At 33.7% G+C, this 18709-nt stretch overlaps 1 protein-coding gene across 3 annotated transcripts in view; it reads left to right on the plus strand.

Moving 5' to 3' along the window:
- The window catches only part of KMT2E (lysine methyltransferase 2E (inactive)), a 90675-nt gene that overhangs the window by 8269 nt on the left and 63697 nt on the right, over positions 1-18709 (plus strand). The window contains exons 2-4 of one of the 3 annotated variants that reach the window (XM_055590192.1): positions 11040-11112; positions 11567-11635; positions 14210-14394. In XM_055590192.1, coding sequence (XP_055446167.1) covers positions 14324-14394 — 71 coding nt within the window. In that variant the 5' untranslated portion in view covers positions 11040-11112; positions 11567-11635; positions 14210-14323. The remainder of the gene's footprint in view (positions 1-11039; positions 11113-11566; positions 11636-14209; positions 14395-18709) is intronic. The other 2 variants (XM_055590190.1, XM_055590191.1) reach the window with 2 other exon arrangements.

Here is an 18709-nt window from a genome sequence, read left to right on the forward strand (position 1 = left end):
TAGTTTGTTGATTTAAAACTTATTTGAGTCAATTGTATACAACTGCATTAAGAGAAAGTTTATTTGTAGCATTACCAAATCTTATCCTATTGTTTTTAAAAAAGTATAGAGTGAAAAGGTGCAAAAACAAGTCCCATGATGAATTAGATTTTCTTTTAGGCCCAAATCCCCATTGTAGACATGTAAAATATCACCATGTTGACTAAAGTTAAGAATCTAGAGTTAGAATTAATGTGTGAGATCTTTTCTTTAAAGAATCTTACTGTGGCTCAGGGCCCACATGTATAGTTTACATGGAGTGCTTATTGTATTGTGCTTATATTAGTTAGATATTACATGAATCAGATAAGTGAATGTGAAGAGAGAACTGTTTAGACGAAACCTTAGTTAAATGCTTTGGAAAACTTAATAAAGGCAAATTAATTGCTGAAGAAAATTGTCGTTAGGTATTGATAAGACAAAAGATTATGGGGAAAAATAATACAAATCTAGAAGGACGTCTCACATTGCTCCGTAAGTGTCTAGGTCATTTCTTACCTTGGAATAATCTAAAACCAAAAACCATGGATAATGCATTATAGATACGGTTTATGCAATAATGAGAACCCAGGATTCAAATTTTAAGAGCCATATTCAAAAAATACTTTGGCTTGACACAAAAATAATGATGAGCGATAGCCTAAATTAAAAATACAGGTTTATATTATATATTTGTATACAGTCTTGCATTATTCTCTATGTTAAATGATGGACTTTGAACTCATGAATTTCTAGTCCCTGGATTTCCCTGGTAGCTTAGCTGGTAAAGAATCTGCCTGCAATGCAGGAGATCTGGTTCGATTCCTGGGTAGGGAAGATCCCTTGGAGAAGGGATAGGCTACACACTCCAGTATCCTGTGGCTTCCTTGGTGGCTCGCTTGGTAAAGAGTCTGCCTGTTGTGTGAGAGACCTGGGTTGGGAAATCCCCTTGCAGGAGGGAATGGCAACCCACTCCAGAATTCTTGCCTGGAGAATTACCATGGACAGAGGAGCCTGGCGAACTGCAGTTCATGGGGTTGCAGAGTTAGACATGACTTGAGCAACTAATTAGGCACAGCACACTTTTTTATATATAAATCTATATTTCTCTATATTTAATCCAAAAGAGGATGGATCTTACAGTGTTCTGTAACTTTCTTTTTTTACTTAGTATCTTGGAGATCTAAAAATATTCTTTCAGAATTAGACCCTGGTTTGTCCAGTGGGGTTTATAGGACCCTTCCTAAATGAAATGACAGATTCTGGAATTTAACAGATACACTAACATGTTAAGGTCCAAGAACCCTTGTTAACTTGTGAAATTTAAATTGTACTTTTTTTTTTTAAGGACCTTTTTATCTCTGATAATATTATAAACTAGATTCATTTAACAGCAAAGAGTTGAATGCCCTCTGTATGGAAGTATCATGGTAGCTACTAAGTTTGGCTTGCTGATCTTGTACATATTTCCTATGGAAAGTAACTGATGATTGTGTTGGCTAATGTCCGTGGGATCAGTTTGTGTGGTTTTCAAATTTCAGCCTGTGTGATATTTAATCTAGAGTGATGGAGATTTTAAAAGACGTTTTGTTTTTATATATAGCCTAAACTATAACTTAAAAGAAGCTTCTTATGTACTAAAGCAAGTGGTTCATTATGGATTTGGGGAAAAATATTTCTAGTTCAGTCCTCAACTTTACATAGTAATTTCTTTCTCCATGTTCAAATGACTTTTATAAGAGTGGCTGATCAGCTCAGTACATGTGGATTATTTTTGATTTATATGTACTTTTCCATAAAAATCTTTACACTGAAATTTGAAAATAAAAGTGGACGTAGCCTGTCTTTTAGCATATAATACTAGTCACTGTAGCACTCATATCTACCAGCTTTGTTCTTGATTTTTTTTTCTCTTTCCTGTAAAATTTCTCAGTGAGTATATGCCTCTAAAAGCTTTCCTGATAGAGATTTAGATCTGTTAGTGTCATGATTCATTTTTGAGGGTGAAATGCATTGACCTTTTCTCTTGAGCTTCAACTGTCTAGTTGTAATACTCTAGTCTTCTATTTCTAGATTTCGTTTTTATATTAAAGTATGAAGAGGAAGTTGATCTTTGAATACTGTAAGCTCTGGAATCAAAAGACTGGGGAAAATTCCATAAAAGTAAACAGTTTAAACATGGAAAGTATTTTCCCTTTTTTTATTCATTCTCTCACTGACTTTGTTGGTTGTTAAATATTTAGAAGTTAAGGTACTCTTTTTTTAAAAAATACACTTATTTGGCCGCATCAGGTCTTAGTTGTGGCATGGGGTCTTTCATTGTGGCATGCAGGTGCTCTCTGGTTATGGAGCTCGGTTTCAATATTTGCTGCATGTGGGCTTAGTTGCCCGTGGCATGTGGGATCTTATTTCCCCGATGAGGGATCAAACTCAAGTCCCCTACATTGGAAGGCAGATTCTTAACCACTGGACTACCAGGTAAGTCCCAAAAGTACTTTTGCTTTATACTTAAGATTTTGATAGTAAATTATTTTAAACTGTTTCACCATGTATTTATTTTCTTTGACCATTTATTTTTATCAATTTGATGTTAAAAAAATTTTTTTTAAACTTATTTTTTGCTGCACTGGGTCTTCATTGTCGCATGCAGGCTTTCTCTAGTTGCAGCAAGTGGGGGCTACTCTGTTGCAATGAGTGGGCTTCTCATAGCAGTGGCTTCTCATTGCAGAGCATGGGTGCCAGGGCATGAGGGCATCAGTAGTTGTAGCACATGGGTTTAGTTGCTCCGCAGCATGTGGAATCTTCCCAGACCAGGGATTAAACACCTGTCCCCTGCATTGGTAGTCAGATTCTTGGCCACTGGACCCCCAGGTAGTCCCATCATTTGTTCTTTCATGTGTTTTTTCACCATTTGAGTGGCCTTGATACTCAATAGAATTTTGACTGGAATTAATTAAATTATCATTGAGTTGGAAAATATAAACTTCATGGCTTTAATTCTAAGAGGCACAACACTAATGTCCATAAATGAGTATCTACAGTGTATTTATGTATCTTATTTTCTCTGTACAGCAACTCTGCAATGTAGATCTTTCACCCATTTTTCATGAGAGACCTAGAGAGACTGAGGGTCACAGAGCTAAAGAGTGATCAAGAATTTTAAGTCATTTGAAAATCATCATAGCTTTCCATTAATCCTTAAAGAAGACTAGTTCTTGACAAGGTAATGAGAATATACAAATTATTAATCCAAGGCAGTTACTTGAGAAAACTACTCTTAAGATACCCTTGATTAAATTAGATTGTCATAACTCATTTCAGGTGTCTCAAGGGCAACTTAATTTTATACACTACTTATTCCCCAGCACATCGAACAGTATTGAGAAAGTATATATGCTCAATAAGTATGTTAAATGAATGAATTTGCATTTATATTTATTATGTTTTGAAGTAACAGAATAGTTGCCATGATGTGGAGAGGGGGAATGCTTAACACTCAAGATTTCTTCTGTTGTTTGGAGACAAAGTACTCAAATCGATGGTGATAAGCTGTAAGGGTTGTTGATTGTTGGAAATTATTCAGATGACAATGATTGGTGGAGGTGGGCATGAAAATTGAGAAAGAGTGAATCTGAAATACTGGGCAGACGCAAAAGACTGGGTGACTAAAATGACTAGAGAAAAGAAGGATTAAAAATAGAACTTGGAGAATAGAATACTAATAAAAACAATGGAAGAAGATAATGTGAAAAGATTGTTAGAAAGTTTGGTTTTTGCAGTGATGGCAGGTATTTGAATTAATGTACAACCTGTAGATGGCTAGGAATAGGGAATCAGAAATGAATGGTTAAATCCAAGAGTGGAGACTGATAATGGGGAATATTGAGGACAACCACAGTTTCGAGTAATAAAGAAAAAAGAAGCAAAAAACCAAAAAAAATGTTTACAGATGGAAATCAATCACTAACATTCTTCAATGGCAGATTTTTTTGTTTGTTTTTAAGATATGTTTATCTAAAAGGGGAGGAAGGGATTAAATGTGTTAAAGTGTGGTTTAAACAAGAATAACTTAGGTGGGACTTCCCTGGTGGCTCAGTGGATAAGAATCTGCCTGCCAAGGCAGGAGACAAGTTTGATCCCTGGTCCGGGAAGCTCTCACATGCCTAGGAGCAAGTAAGCGTGAGTGCCACAACTGCTAAGTCTGTACTCTAGAGCCCGGGAGCTGCAGCTGCTGAGCCCATGTGCTGCAACTATTGAAGCCTGAGTGCCCTAGAGCCCATGCTCCCCAACAGGAGAACCCATCGCGGTGAGAAGCCCGCATGCATAACTAGACAAGAGCCTGCGCAGCAACAAAGACCCAGCACAGCCAAAAACTTGAAAATATATATATATTTTTTTTTTAAAGAAAGAGTAGCTTAATGATGTCTTAGCCACTTTGTTCTAAGCTTTGAGAGCTAGATCCCTCTCTCAGATATAAATATCTCAGTTCTTGCTACAGAGTGAAGTAGATAATCTGTATATCTAACACTTAAAAGTGTGTCAGAATATAAACCAGTGGTTAAAAAATATAAGTAATATATTCTTTGGGAAGTTAAGAAGGGAAGAGATTAGTGTGTAAGAGACCTTATAGCTGTAACAGTTTTTTGAGTTAACCTAGTCACATTATTGTTTACAGATAAGGTAAACAGGGATCAGGAGGTTGATCTGCTGACAAACTTAAAGCTAGGTTGTGGCAGAGGTGTCAAAGTTGGGAAGTTGAGACTTCAAGGAAGCGTTGGTACTTAAAGGATCCTGGAAGGTTTAATAATATTTTTATTATTGGGTGGGATGGATATAAATAGAGGGAAATGAAGGAGAATGAGCAAGGCTATGGCAACAATCACAAAAAGACTGGCATTATCAGTGGATTTATATATTGGAATATTAGAATGGAACAAGGTAACCTGATAATGCCAAGATTAGGAACCAGTTATTACTGTGAGCTATTAGGCTTTTTTTAAAATGCTTTTTTAAAGAGGGCAAAATTAGGGAACTAGAGTGGGCTTTGAAGTATATTCAGTATTTAAGCAAGTTCTAAAATAGAGCACTGAAGCAGATCCTTTATATATATATATATTTTAAGATCACATCCAGACCTACTTAATCAGAATCTCTGGGGTGAGGCCTACAAATCTGTTATTTTCAACTCCTAACTCCATGTGTATGAAAAGGGGCACTTTGTGGATCTATGTTTGAGAATCACTGGTTTAAAGGTCAAGTCAGAATAAGAGCAACTACTTAGAAAGTTATTCTGCTAGCCTAGTCTAATAGAGTAAAATGTAGACAGTAGGATCAGAAAGATTTGTTCAAATCCTGTTAATTTGATTTGATGCACATTGTTTTTATATAGGGAAATGAGAGGATTCAATTCTCAGTCTAAAAGAAATGACTGAAAATAGTGATAGAAGGAATACTTAGTTCATCATGAAGAGTGAGAACATTGTTTTGCTTGAGAGTAGGATAAAGAATGAGAGAATAAAATTATTGCGAACTTTGTTTCAGTCAAAACTATGCCCTTTCCTGATGACATACTTTTTGTAGGCTAAAAAGGCGAGAATGAACTTGCTTGATAGTCTGTATAGGTTGAGAGACTAAAGATAAATGCAGGATTTGTATTGCTTATTTTGATTTTTAGTTGTTATACCTTAATACTACTTTTTTTATGACTGCTTTTGTTTTTTTGCCTTTGGATAAGAGAATTCACCAATGAAATAAGTTTTTCATGTCACATTTTGAGTTAGTATTTCCTTTTAGCTAATGATTTTCAAACTATTCTCCAGGAATTCTTAGATTTTTAATGAAACTTAACTGGTAAGTGGGAGGATGTGCAGGCAGGGACATTTCCCTGCCACTCTGTTTAACCACAGACTTAGCAAATAATGAAGTAAAAATGTTTGCTGTGTCCATTAGCAAGTATCATCAATCACTGTGGCCACTTCCCATTTGTATGTGGCTGTAGCCTCCTTGACACAACACTTGAAGTTGACGCTGGCAATCATTGGGAAAAGCATAGGAGATTAAAACTGTCTTTTATCCTAGAATAAAAATAGATGATTAGATTTTTGTGTAAGGTTTTACTTATTTGCAGGAAAGTTTCTATCAGTACTCAAAAATTGAAGGTCTCACTTTAAAATTTTTAAATTTTGAGGTGATTGTAGAGTCACATGCAGTTGTAAGAAACAATAGAAATTCGGTGTGTCTTTTCTCTGGTTTCCCTCAGTAGTAACCTCTTGCAAAACTATAGTAAGGTATGAGCACCATATTGACATTGATTCACACATTATGTTCAGATATCCCATTTTACTTGTCCTTGTGTGTGTTTATATGGTTCTTTTCATTTTTATCACAGGTACATTCCTATCTCCACCACCACAGATAAGATACAGACGTTTTATCACTGCAAGGATCCCTGGTGTTACTGTCTTAGAATTAATGCCACACTAGTCTGTTCTCCATTTCTATAATTTGTCATTCAAGAATGTTAGATAAATGAAATTATACAGTATGTGTGACATTTTGGGGATTGACTTTTTTAAAAAATCAGCACAGTTTCTTTGAGATTCATCCAAGTTGTTGCATGTATCTGTAGTCCATTCCTTTATATTGCTAAGTAGTGTTAATGTTATTTTCCCATTTTGTAGCTACCACATAGAACATGCAGCTTCAGACTTTTCCTTTTAAATCTACAGAACGTATTGTCTCTCATTTTCTTTTGTTTGCTTCCCTGTTTTCTTTTATTATCTCAATCCCCAGCTCTGTTAGGACTATTGGGAGCACAGTTTTTAAAACTACTGTTGTAAATAACAGTGTTTTTTTTCTAACTGAAGAAAGGTTTAGAACCCATTGAAGCATGTGGTAATGAGTATAGTACTCATTACTTTTGTACATAAAAATAAGATATTAAGAAATTGGGAAGATGTGATTCTTAAATTTGAAGATTTATTTTTCTTTTGTGTTTGTATATCAAGCAGTGCATTCTAAGGTATATAGTCATGGGCCACATGGCAAGTAGAAAGTGGGATTAGGTAACAGTTTAGAATGAAATACTTTTTGTTACTTACATACTGGAGTATGAACAAAGACTAAACTCATTCTGAGAATAGTTTGTGTGTGTGTAGGAAACAGAAGCTGTACATTTGTACCCAGAGATTAACCAGATGCTAATCACTGAATTGCATAAAGGCTAAATTTTACTAGATTTTACATTAGAGTTTAGCGATATCCAACACTTTAAGGAATGATGAACACTTTTAAAGTAATAGCATGCATTAAAAAACTGGATAGTATTGAAATTATTTTAATTCAAGGTTGTTTTAGGGTGGTAATAGAGGAGTATGCCAGTAGTTTGACAGGTTGAAGAACTGGTGTTTAGAATAGCTTCTCCAGACCTTATTAGAAAGAGTGGTACCCCAGACAGTTCGGTATATCATATTCACTATCAACATTTCTCATCATTATAGTATATTTGTTACATTCTGTGAACCAACATTGGCACATCATTAACAACCAAAATTTACATTAGGGCTCACTCTTTGTATTCATGTTGCTGTGTTGTTTTTTTGTTTGTTTGTTTGTTTTTGAGCTCTTCGAATCTCTAGTGAACTAAAGATAAGGTAAACTGGGTTGCAAGGTAAGCTGTCGTGGAGTACTGCCAAATATTAGCTGATTTGAAAAAGTGCCTCGTTCTTAACTATAGGGATGGTCTGGTGCTTGTTGGGAAGTATCATGAGGGCTGGTATTGACTTATTCTTTAAAGAATTTAATCTTATTAAAGCCAATCTTGTTTTGACAGAAATTTTGTACAAAGGATTTCAAGGGCCAGATGACTTAGTTATTTTAACCATTAGGCTGTACCGGTTTTTATTTTAAGAAAATAATTGAAACAGTATGTTTAGAGTTTGTAATAAAGAGGTTTGGCTGTTGGCTTTTTAAGTGCAACTACTTCTGTCACATTCTCTAAATTTGCAGTTTGTTACCAGAAGCATCCTTTCTCCTTTACTGACAAAAATGGACTCTGGAATAGATCAGAAATTCTTAATAAAAAATTCTTTAATTTTTAAAAAAACTCTTTAATTGACTTTTGTATAATAGCTGAGAATTGTTCTACAATACTTTTTTTTAAATTATCATCATGGTTTATTATAAGATTCTGAATATAGTTCCCTGTGCTATACAGTAGGACCCTGTTGTTTATTTTATGTACAATAAGTTGTATCTGCTCATCCCAAACTCCGAATTTATTCCTTTCCCATCTCCCCTAAATTTATGTCTGTGAGTCTGTTCCTGTTTTGTAAATAAGGTCATTTGTATCATCATATTTTAGCTTCCACATATGCCATATGGTTCAATACTTATCTTCTAAAGACTTTTCCTAAATATTTAATTCCTAGAAATATTATCTGGTAATCATAGCTTATACTTAACTGAATGCCACACAGAATACTTGAAACAATTCAGAAATATGTTCTGTGATTATTTCTATTTTCAGATGAGAAGCTAATGCTTCAAGAGAATAAGTAACCATTATTAATAAGTGGCAGAGTATGAAAACTAAAGCATTGCTAATTTGATACTGAATTTAGTACTAAAATATATAGTGAAACTCTGTGGAACTCTCAAATAGAAACAGAAACTGTGCTTTTTGAACACTGAATTTTATATATAGGTTTCCATTTTTCAAGTAGGCCCATCTGCATTAATCCTGACTACCAGAAGAAAGATTTTTCTCTAAATGAAGAGTATTTGCGCCAAAACTATCATAGTGCAAGTTGAATTGATGAAATATTTTATCTCTAGGAACAAAATTGTTATCAAAGGAGACTCAAGTTAAAATTCAACTGGTTAGATAGGTGGTCTTTGCTTAATATAGTTTTGTATAAGGAAATGAGTATTCTTATGTATGCATTGTTGCTGTTTAGTCACTAAGTCATGTTCGACTCTTTGTGACCCCATGGACTGTATAGCCCACCCTCTCCTCTCTCCATTCTTCCCAGGCATGGATACTGGAGCAGGTTGCAGGCGGATTCTTTTCCACTGAGGCACCAGGAGTAATCTCAGATTTGGATCCTGGTTTCCTTAACTTTTGGGTTGCTTTCAACCCACTAGCAAGGCATGTGTTTGCTCCTGAAAATAATAGGCAATTTGAATATTTTCATCCTTCTTGTGTATGCTTTGTACTGTCACTGAAACACTCTTTTTAACACAAATTTTAGGCTTTGAGCCTGTGTTTCTTTACTAATATTTCATAGTGTTTTAATGCATTGTTGTGGGATAGGTGTAAGTTTATGAAGTAGATGAGGTTCGTGAGGGGGGAGGGGAGCTAAGTAGATTTTGTTAACTGTTATTTAATAAGCCGGAATAAATGTATAGTGTGGATGTTCTTCAGTGAAACACTTAACGTAGTTATTTAATTTCTCTTCTTCTTGAGAGAGGCAGTTGTCAGTTTCTCTCCCTCTAGCTGTAAATTCTAGGTTATTTATTTTACCAGTCATCTGGGAAATTTTAATTTCAGGGAAACTAGTGTGTAGGTTCTAGAGTCACACCATTAGGGTTCAAAATTGATTCTTCTAATTTATTATCTGTGGAACTTTGGATAAGTTTAACGTCTCTGCCTTATCTGTAAAATGGGGATAATAAATGTACCTATGCCATAGACTCATTGTGAGGATTAAGCATTGAAAGCACTCAGTATTTATCATCATTTGTATCATTATATCATTATTATAACCTGTTTTCAGGACATTTGAGTGCTCATGGAGCACTGTACTGATACATTAACCCAGTTGGAGAAATATATAATTGATTCTATTTTTTTTTTGTAGGTTTTTAGAATCTGATATGTATCTGTCATTTTGATTATCAGGAATTATCTGTTAATGTACTTAAGACTAAAATTTAAACTCGAAGATCAGCCTAACCTACCTCCATTTATAGTTGAAGCCCACAATAGTGAAATGAGGTGCCCAGAGTTTCATAGGTAGTAACTTGGTAATAGATTTTGATCAACTAGTATTCTTTTTTATTATACCTTAGTCAATAGATGTAAATAAAATTAAAATCTTATATGAATAATGAAGACAGTTTAACTTCTGATTTATAAGGAAATCTCAGTTATGTGGCCTCATAATTTCTTGCAAGTTTCTTTGTTTCCTTTCTATTAGTAATTGAGCCCAAAATTCACCCGCTTATTCTCTTAGTATTACATGTCCAAAGTGTCCAACATGGATCTAATTTTACATGTTTATTGAGTTCTGTGTATGTAAGGTGTTATTAAGGACTGAAAGGTAATAATAAGTGACCCTTTCCTCAAAGAGATTGTGTTAAATTGAGCTGGGCCCTTTATTTGTAATTTTAGGAAAACAGTTTTCCTTATTTTCATCCTTTTTGCCTGTTTGGTATCATATTCATCTTTTCAGTGTTTTTTTGTTTGTTTGTTTTCTGAGCCCTTTAAATGTGGTCGCAGCCTCAGTTTTCCTGTTTTTCTGATAGACATTTCTAATGTAATTCCTTTTCCTACTTGCCTTTTATCTCATTTTTCCTACTTTATGGTTTTGCTTGTTTTTGTTTTGGTATTGATGCCTTTGCTGTGCTGAATCTGTGGGGTTGTTTCATTTTTTTGTTCTCATTTGTTTTTGTTGTTTTGTCCGTGATACACAGCTATTGGGATCGTAGTTCCCTGACTAGGGATTGAGTGCATGCCCTCAGCAGTGATGGCATGGAGTCCTAACCACTGGACTACCAGGAAATTCTTTGTAATAGTGTCTTCCCAGTTTCTTTCCAGTTTGATTTGGTAGTTAGCATTGTTTCCTTTGCTTCTGTTTGCATTCATCTGTATTAAAGAGTGAAGAATAAATCTATCATTTTAAGAATTAGCTGCTGTCTTTATGAGTCCCTTTGGTTTTAGGTTCCATGTTAGAAGTACTATATATACTTTTGTGCCATTAATAAATAGCTCAACACTCCTATGTTCACTTGGTTTCTAGGTCTATACTGGATAGCAGGTTTTGTGAAGACCTATATTCTTTCTTGGACCTCAGATTTACCAGACATCTCATGGTATTTCCTTTTATATTATTTCTTTAATGGCCACCATTTATTCTCAATATATTTTGTATGTATTTAACTTGCCAGTTGGGTAAACCAGGTTTTTGACTCACAGATAAGATATGAAACCTTTGTGGTAGTTTTTTCGATTGTTCAATTGTTTTTCTCTAGTTATGCCTGTGTATATAAGCTCACATCTTTTCTACATCTGTATACTATATTGTCTTTTCTTATTTTTGAAGACACAGTGATTTGACCCTAATGAATTTATGATTTAAGTACCAGCTGGATTTTTAAGCAGCGTGAGTTTTCTGGCTATGTAGTTTTTGATATTAACGAATATAGTGAAATATTTGCCATTTTTATTATCTCAATAGCTATGACCTCTTGCCTTCTGACCTCTTGTAAGTAAATTCTGATATCTTCTCTGCTGAATCAAACTCAAACGTCTGTGGTTCTTTTACAGATGTAATGCTGTGTTTGTCCTGGGGATGAGCTTCTGTGATTTTAGAAGAGAGGTGCATTTCTGGAAAAGGTGTCATGTGGTTGTTCTTATAGCACTTGCATAGGTTGACAACTCATTTGATTAATGAGGCCAGAGCTGCATTTTCATCCCGGGTGCTCTAATTCATTTACCTGTTCTTTGTAGAGTGCCTGTTTCATTCCGTGCACTGTGCAGGGTTTGAGAGAGAGACAGTAATGACACAAATATAAGCTATTGTCTGAAATAGGTTTTTGTGGCATGCTCTTCACTGCTATTTAAAAACAGCTCAAGTATAGTGTTAAATATTGAAGATTGTATATTTATGTAAAAATGGGCTGTACTGTTATTAAATACATGCTCAAATAGATTGTTTTAGATTGGAAATACTACTCAGTTACCTAAAATAATACATAATTATTTGACTTCTGTTTTCCAGTTTCTGCCTCTGGTTTTAAAAAGGAAAAAAAGCATACAACTATATATTTAGCAACATACACCTAAAAAATAAGGTTTCCTATGAGTCAAAAGATAAGCTGAGCTGAAGAAAGCTTCTACCAACTAGATGCTACCATCAGGGAGTAATTTTTTTAATTGTAATTGTTCTTAGGTCCAGGTCTTCAGCATTTTAAAGAAATACAGAATAATGTAACATTTGATTTATATATTACTTGCATTTTATCATTTAGAAATTTTATAATTTTATAGCTTTGTGCAGGTTAATAAATACAGCTTTTTATGAAGTAACTCCAAAACAGTCCCAGGTGCAGAAAAGTAGATAGGGCGGTTGTTTTTAGAGGATAATTTTAATTTGTTGAAAACTGTAAAATCATAGCAAACAGTGAGCTATAATTACATACTTTATTTTTAAAAAAACTATTAGAAGATTCTCTTTAAATGAGAGCTAGAGAGTTTTTTTTTTTTAATCCACATAGTTTTTTGATTATGAAATAAGAGCAACTCTTACGTGACTACCACTTAATGATTGCTAAATATGCATAGTGCCGTGTATGAAATGCTTTACAGTCGTTTTTCATTTTTTTTTTCACAGAAACTGTATGAGGATGTATCCCCATTTTATAAACAGAGAACCTGAAGCTTAGAGTGGTTAAAGAACTTGCCTAGCTCACACGTCTACTGTTTGAGTGTTAGAGATAGGTTCCAGTGTTTACGTTTTTAACTTTCAAATGCAATTGCCTATTATTATATATTTTTATTATAATTTATAATCTAGTAGCTCTTCCCCAGTTATATACAGGTTAAAAGTAAAGGCTAGTTTTCTTGGAGAATTCAAACCACTATTACCTCGTTATTTCCCTATTTTGGTGTTTTTTTCCCCCATAAAATATTAGCTCACAATCTGTATCATCTGTGAAACAGGAATTAACCTGAGTAGATATTCTCAAGCTTACTTGTAAAAATTAAGGATAAATAAAGAATTGCTATTTGAAGAAATACTTGTCTTCAGTATTTCAGGTATAACATGAGAGGGACAGTTTTGACTGTTTTTCTTGTTTATATGGTTATCTGCTTTGTTCCAAGTTGTACTATATCATTGCTGAAATATTTTAAGTAGATATTTCACACACACAACATATAGCGGGTGTTTTGGGCTTCCCAGGTGGCTCAGTGGTAAAGAATCCATCTACCAATGCAGAAGACGCGGGTTTGATCCCCGGGTTGGGAAGATCCCCTGGAGGAGGAAATGGCAACCCACTCCAGTATTCTTGCTGGGAAAATCTCATGGACAGAAGAACCTGGTGGGCTACAGTTCATGGGGTCGCAGAGAGTCAGATACAACTGAGCACGCACGCACAAACAATGAATTTAAATTGGAAAAATTGATATTGAAGCTGAATATATTTTCTTTACTATGGTAAATTTCTTTAAACATAATTCAAGTATGTTAGTTTTTTAATTGTATTAGGGATCATTAACTCATGGAAGAAAACTGGAAAAATAAGAGAAACTCCCTTAGTATACATGTATTTATGTAGAATAGAAAGTGACAACCACTGTAAAACAATTTTATTACAAATAGCTTTTTAAAAAAAATATAGAAACAGTAGAGTAGAATTGTTTCAAATTATGGTTTTATCCCTTAAACTGAGCAGCTTTGGTTATGGTTACTTTTGAATTCTTTGGTGATAAAATGGAGATGCCTACTTGAGTTGTGAGGATTAAATAGATTATCTGTGTAAAAGCTTAGTGTGGTGCTTAGTTCACAGTAAGCACTCAATGTTTGTTAGTTTATTGTTAGATCATTCACTGAACCAGGAAGACTTATTTTTGGAAAGTGCTTTAAGAAATTATGTTTCATCTTTCAAAATGAATAATATTTATTGGTTCCTTACTAAGCAATATGCCTTAGTAATCCCACTTATGGCACCCTAAATAAATTCATTCCCTGAGGAAGATTATGATTCAGAAACTTCTTTTGAGCATAATCTCATTACTTAATTCCAGAAAGATGAACAAAATAGAGACTCCCTGAGCAAATTGCACTGATACTGATATTTTAATGAAGAATGCTTTCTTTATGTATTTTACTTTTCTTTATTATAGGTTGACTGTTTCTGGGAATATGAAGATGATTCTTAACTTCTGGTTTCCTTTTCTTTTAAACAGGGTTTGTGGATGCACTTAGATGTTTGCAATGAGCACTGTGGCTGGCATGCCCCAGTGTTTTGGATACCAATGCATAGGACTCCATAGTAATCGAATTTACCAGAGGCGAACGTCATGAGCATAGTGATCCCATTGGGGGTTGATACAGCAGAAACGTCATACTTGGAGATGGCTGCAGGCTCAGAGTAAGTATTTAAATCATAGGTACTTTGGATAGGGAAGAGCAAAATACTTCATATAATTATTTTAGCACAACCAAGCAGTTCTTGATTTGCATTTATATTTTTATCATTTTAGACTCTTGGCTAAAGTAAATGTCAGAAGTTTAAAGGCAAAAATTCCTGTAACTAAAATTACTTTTGTAAGGAGCTTTTGAGCCAAAATTCTCTTTTTCTGATTCTTTTTTGTCTCTTCCATTTGCTGATTATTGACAGCAAGTATTAAGATAATAGGTTGTTGTTTTTTAAAATTATGAATCTGTCTTGTTTATATTGGAAAATTAATTTGGTTTTCAATTTGAATCTTTTTAAACTGTAATGTCCATTTAAACACAGTTGCCCTTTTTTTTTTTTTTTTAAGTTGAGTTGAAAAATAAAATTCCAGCCAGTTTTAAATAAGAAAAAGGGAGTATTTCCTTCTAGATGAATATTTTGGCACCTTTTGCTTTTGTGGGAGCCATTTCTGAGGGATTTAGCGAAAGGTTTTTACCTTGCCTTTAAGACTGTTTGGTCTTGACAGTTGTGTTGGATAGATTTTCTTTTATTTTGATTTTGAAAGATCACTACGTTAACACTGAATCATTGCTATGAAAATTGATTGTGTTTTGAAAATTGCAAAAGGTTCATGTAACAGTGTTGGAATACCTAAAGAATAGAAAGATGTATGTTTGCTCTCTGATTCAGTATATAGTTGAATTGTGCTAAATGGGACACTCATTGCCCAGAAAGCTGAATTTAACTTTTTAGAAAAAAAGGAAATTTCTTTCTTTTAGGGCTTCTAAAACTGGTGTGTAGAAAGGACAAAAAACAGTTGATACTCTGTTTGCTGGCATTTCAAATGGTCTAGAAATGTTTTCACCACTCCTGCTTCTGCCATTAGGAAAGACTCAGGGGTGCTCTCTAATATTCCTGTAATATGCTACATAGTCCATTTAACTGTATGACTATTACAGTTTTTAAACGCCTCTTTTTTTTTGCACTATGTTTAAGTTATTTTTGTTGTAAAATAAGGGATTCCTAAACAAGGGTACTCTTGTGACTGTTGATTGACATTCCTTCTGCCCAGATAGGGACACTCCTAACGAAGAAAAAAGAACCTGGAAGTGGGCTTGACAGGCAAGTGGGTCCCAGACTAAAGTACCAGTTTTTCTTAGTGCATCTGATAGATGCAAATCTATATCTGATAATAGTTATAGGCATTTATTGGTAATAAAGATTTTTTACTTCCTAAAAAATTCACCTTGACAGTTTTTTTAAAATTAGCCTCATAAGCACTTACTACAAAATGTAATTAATGAAATATTATTTATGTATGAAATAGGAATTAGTCCAGCATACAGTGCGAGATGCTCCTTTGTCTTGTTTGCATGTTTAGTATGTATGCTGTTAGGCAATGCACAAACAGAATAAAAGCCACATATTAATTATACAGTTAAAAAAAATGAATACTATATTGACAGCAGTTTAGGGGAGAGCTTTCTGCCTGTGTTCTTTATTAAATGCATCTATAAGAGTGTTTGTAGAATAATTATGATTTATATTGTTGAGCCAAATCTTTCCTGGTACAAATATGGACATTTTTATTATTAGAAAATGATCAACTTGTAGGTAATTACAGAATGACTGTTTTTTTTTAAAAGAACATTTATGTTTTAGGAAATTATTTTTTTCTATTCCACATACAAGTATGTGTCCCTTGGGTATGGTATCTCTTACTCAGTGGACACAAAAAGTATAGCTGGTACCAATTTCTACTGTGAGACAACTATCAGAATTTTTGTGGCTAAATTTTCAAACTTAAAAACTATATATAAAGCTTTTAGAGCTATTTTCATAAGAAATTTTTATATAATTAACATTTCCTTTTTACTTCAAATATGTAATCAGAAGATACTGTACTTGTATTGATGCAAGATGCTGGGGAAAGGGCACATGGGACTTCCCCATATGTTTCTTTGTTAACGTCCTGTGCAGCTACATAATTATTCCACAATATTTTTTTTTAAGTATTGAATTTTGTTATACTCATGTAGCTATATGATGTTATTAATTATATATTAGTTTCATATATATGTAAATGTTTATTTGGCTGCATTGGCTCTTAATAGTGGCACGTGGGATCTTTGATTTTCGCTGCAGCGCACAGGGTCTTCAGTAGCCACGTCTGTGGCATCTTTTAGTTGAAGCATGTGGGATCTAGTTCCCTGACCAGTGTTGAACCCAGAACCTCTGCATCGAGAGTGTGGAGTCTTAGCCACTGGACACACCAGAGAAGTCCCTATTAGTTATATTTTTTAAAAATACTGCTAAAATATATCACTAATAAATTATACTACTCTAAAGTTTAGGAGATACTTGATTGTTTATTGAGTGAATTAGTTTACTGAACCAAATTTATACTCATTTCTAAGACTATAAAGGGGAATTTATTTAATCACTTACAGTTCATCTAGATAGAATACATGCTATCTGTCGCATTTTATAGTAGGAAATTGAAGGTCTGGTTCAGGATCTATAATAATGGACTTGCTAAACTCTAGTCCAGTATTCCCATACTCAGTAATGTTTCTTCTTGGATTATCTCGTCTCTGAAATAAAACTCATTAGTCTTTGTTACATATTTGTTTTCCTCTCATTACTAAGTTTTTAAACATCTTGGGTTTGTCTTGCTTTTCCTGCAGAGTTAGGGATCTTGTATTTTGTTTTTTTCTGTTCCCATTACCTTGCCACAAGTTGGTTTTATACTTCCAGAACCTCTCAGGTCAAACTAGCCATATTTCAAGTGTTCTATAGCATATATGTCTGGAGGCCATTGTATTGGATAGAGAAATTCTAGGCTAAATTACAACCTGTAGGATCTCAGAAGAGAAAAGAACAGTGAAGCCTCTGCTAGTTATGAAAATTATGAGATCATAACAATCTATTTTTGAATAAGAAAGATAAAGATATAACTATGAGATAGATATTATTTTCAAATTTTAGATGAGGAAACGAGTCACAGAGCAGTTAAATGGCAGAAGCAGAACTTATTGATGTGTTAATTTTAGGCATTTTCTATTACAGCTTCTTTCCTAGTACTATTACAAAAAATGACTTACGTAACTTAAGTAATTTATTTTGATATATGGTTTGTGTAAATAGTAGCTTTACTTTTAGGGGTAGTAAATTTATTATAATCAATGACTGCATATAACAAAGATATTTTTAGATCTCTGCTTGAAGATAAGGAATATGAAAGAAAACCTAAACTCAGTTACCAGTAGATAAATAGGAAAGTTGAGCCAGAGTTCAGCATTAATTAGAATTGTATGTTTTTATCCTAATTGATATAAATTGACTTCTTGTACTGCTGCTTCTGTCTTTTATGTCAGGCATTCTATCTGAATTACTAAATTGGTTAAAGAAGCAAAGGTGAGAAACCCTTCTAGAGCTGAGAAGTGGGAAGAGGTATTAAATAGGAAGTGTTAAACTGATTCTTTCTTAGTCTTTTTAAAAAAGAAAAACCAAATTACTTTTCTTCTCAGAGACTGGGAACATAATTTACTAACATTCTATTCCTTTTAACATTATTTTTACTACCAAATATTACTTTAGAAATCTTTCTAATGAGGTTTTGGATAAATATGTGTATTTTTGGATGTGGTAGACAAATTAGTAAATGTGACGTATCTAAGTTACAGGTAAATTACTTTGGAACAGGGCTTTTAGTGCTATAACTGGGAATACAGTAAATGCCTCTCTGTTGACTGAGAGTACTAAAGGGAGATATCTGGGTTTTCAGTTTTGTTCTGCCACTAATAAACCAGTGAGCCCTTAAGACAATTATTGTAGACTTTGATATCTTCATTTGAAAAAGAGGGCTTGAAGTATTAATGTGACTCTTTTTGACTCCAGATTTCTGAGATTCAGTACATTTTTACTGTCTGTATTTTGTTTATAGTATTTAATATTAGGTTATCTCAGTGTCACCAGAGCCATCTGCTGACAGAATTCATTATTAGTTTGTTGAAATATTTGGCTGCTTGTAGTCTGAATTTATGTAATTAAAGATACTAAAATGTTTAATGTATAATGAAATGTTTTCAGTAGCTTTTTACTTGTGTTCCACTAGTATTTAATGTTTCTGTTCATGATTTCTTTATGCTTTTTATTTGTCAAGAAACTAATACTTTCTGCTGCCCTTAAAAGTGTTAATTTACTTATCCTAATTTAGAAGTGCTTTCATTTAAATGTGATTTGTTTTAATACTCAAAAGAATGTTTTGAAATACTGTTCTTAGCAT

This window comes from Bubalus kerabau, chromosome 8 (genome assembly GCF_029407905.1).
Source record: "Bubalus kerabau isolate K-KA32 ecotype Philippines breed swamp buffalo chromosome 8, PCC_UOA_SB_1v2, whole genome shotgun sequence".
NCBI lineage: Eukaryota > Metazoa > Chordata > Mammalia > Artiodactyla > Bovidae > Bubalus > Bubalus kerabau.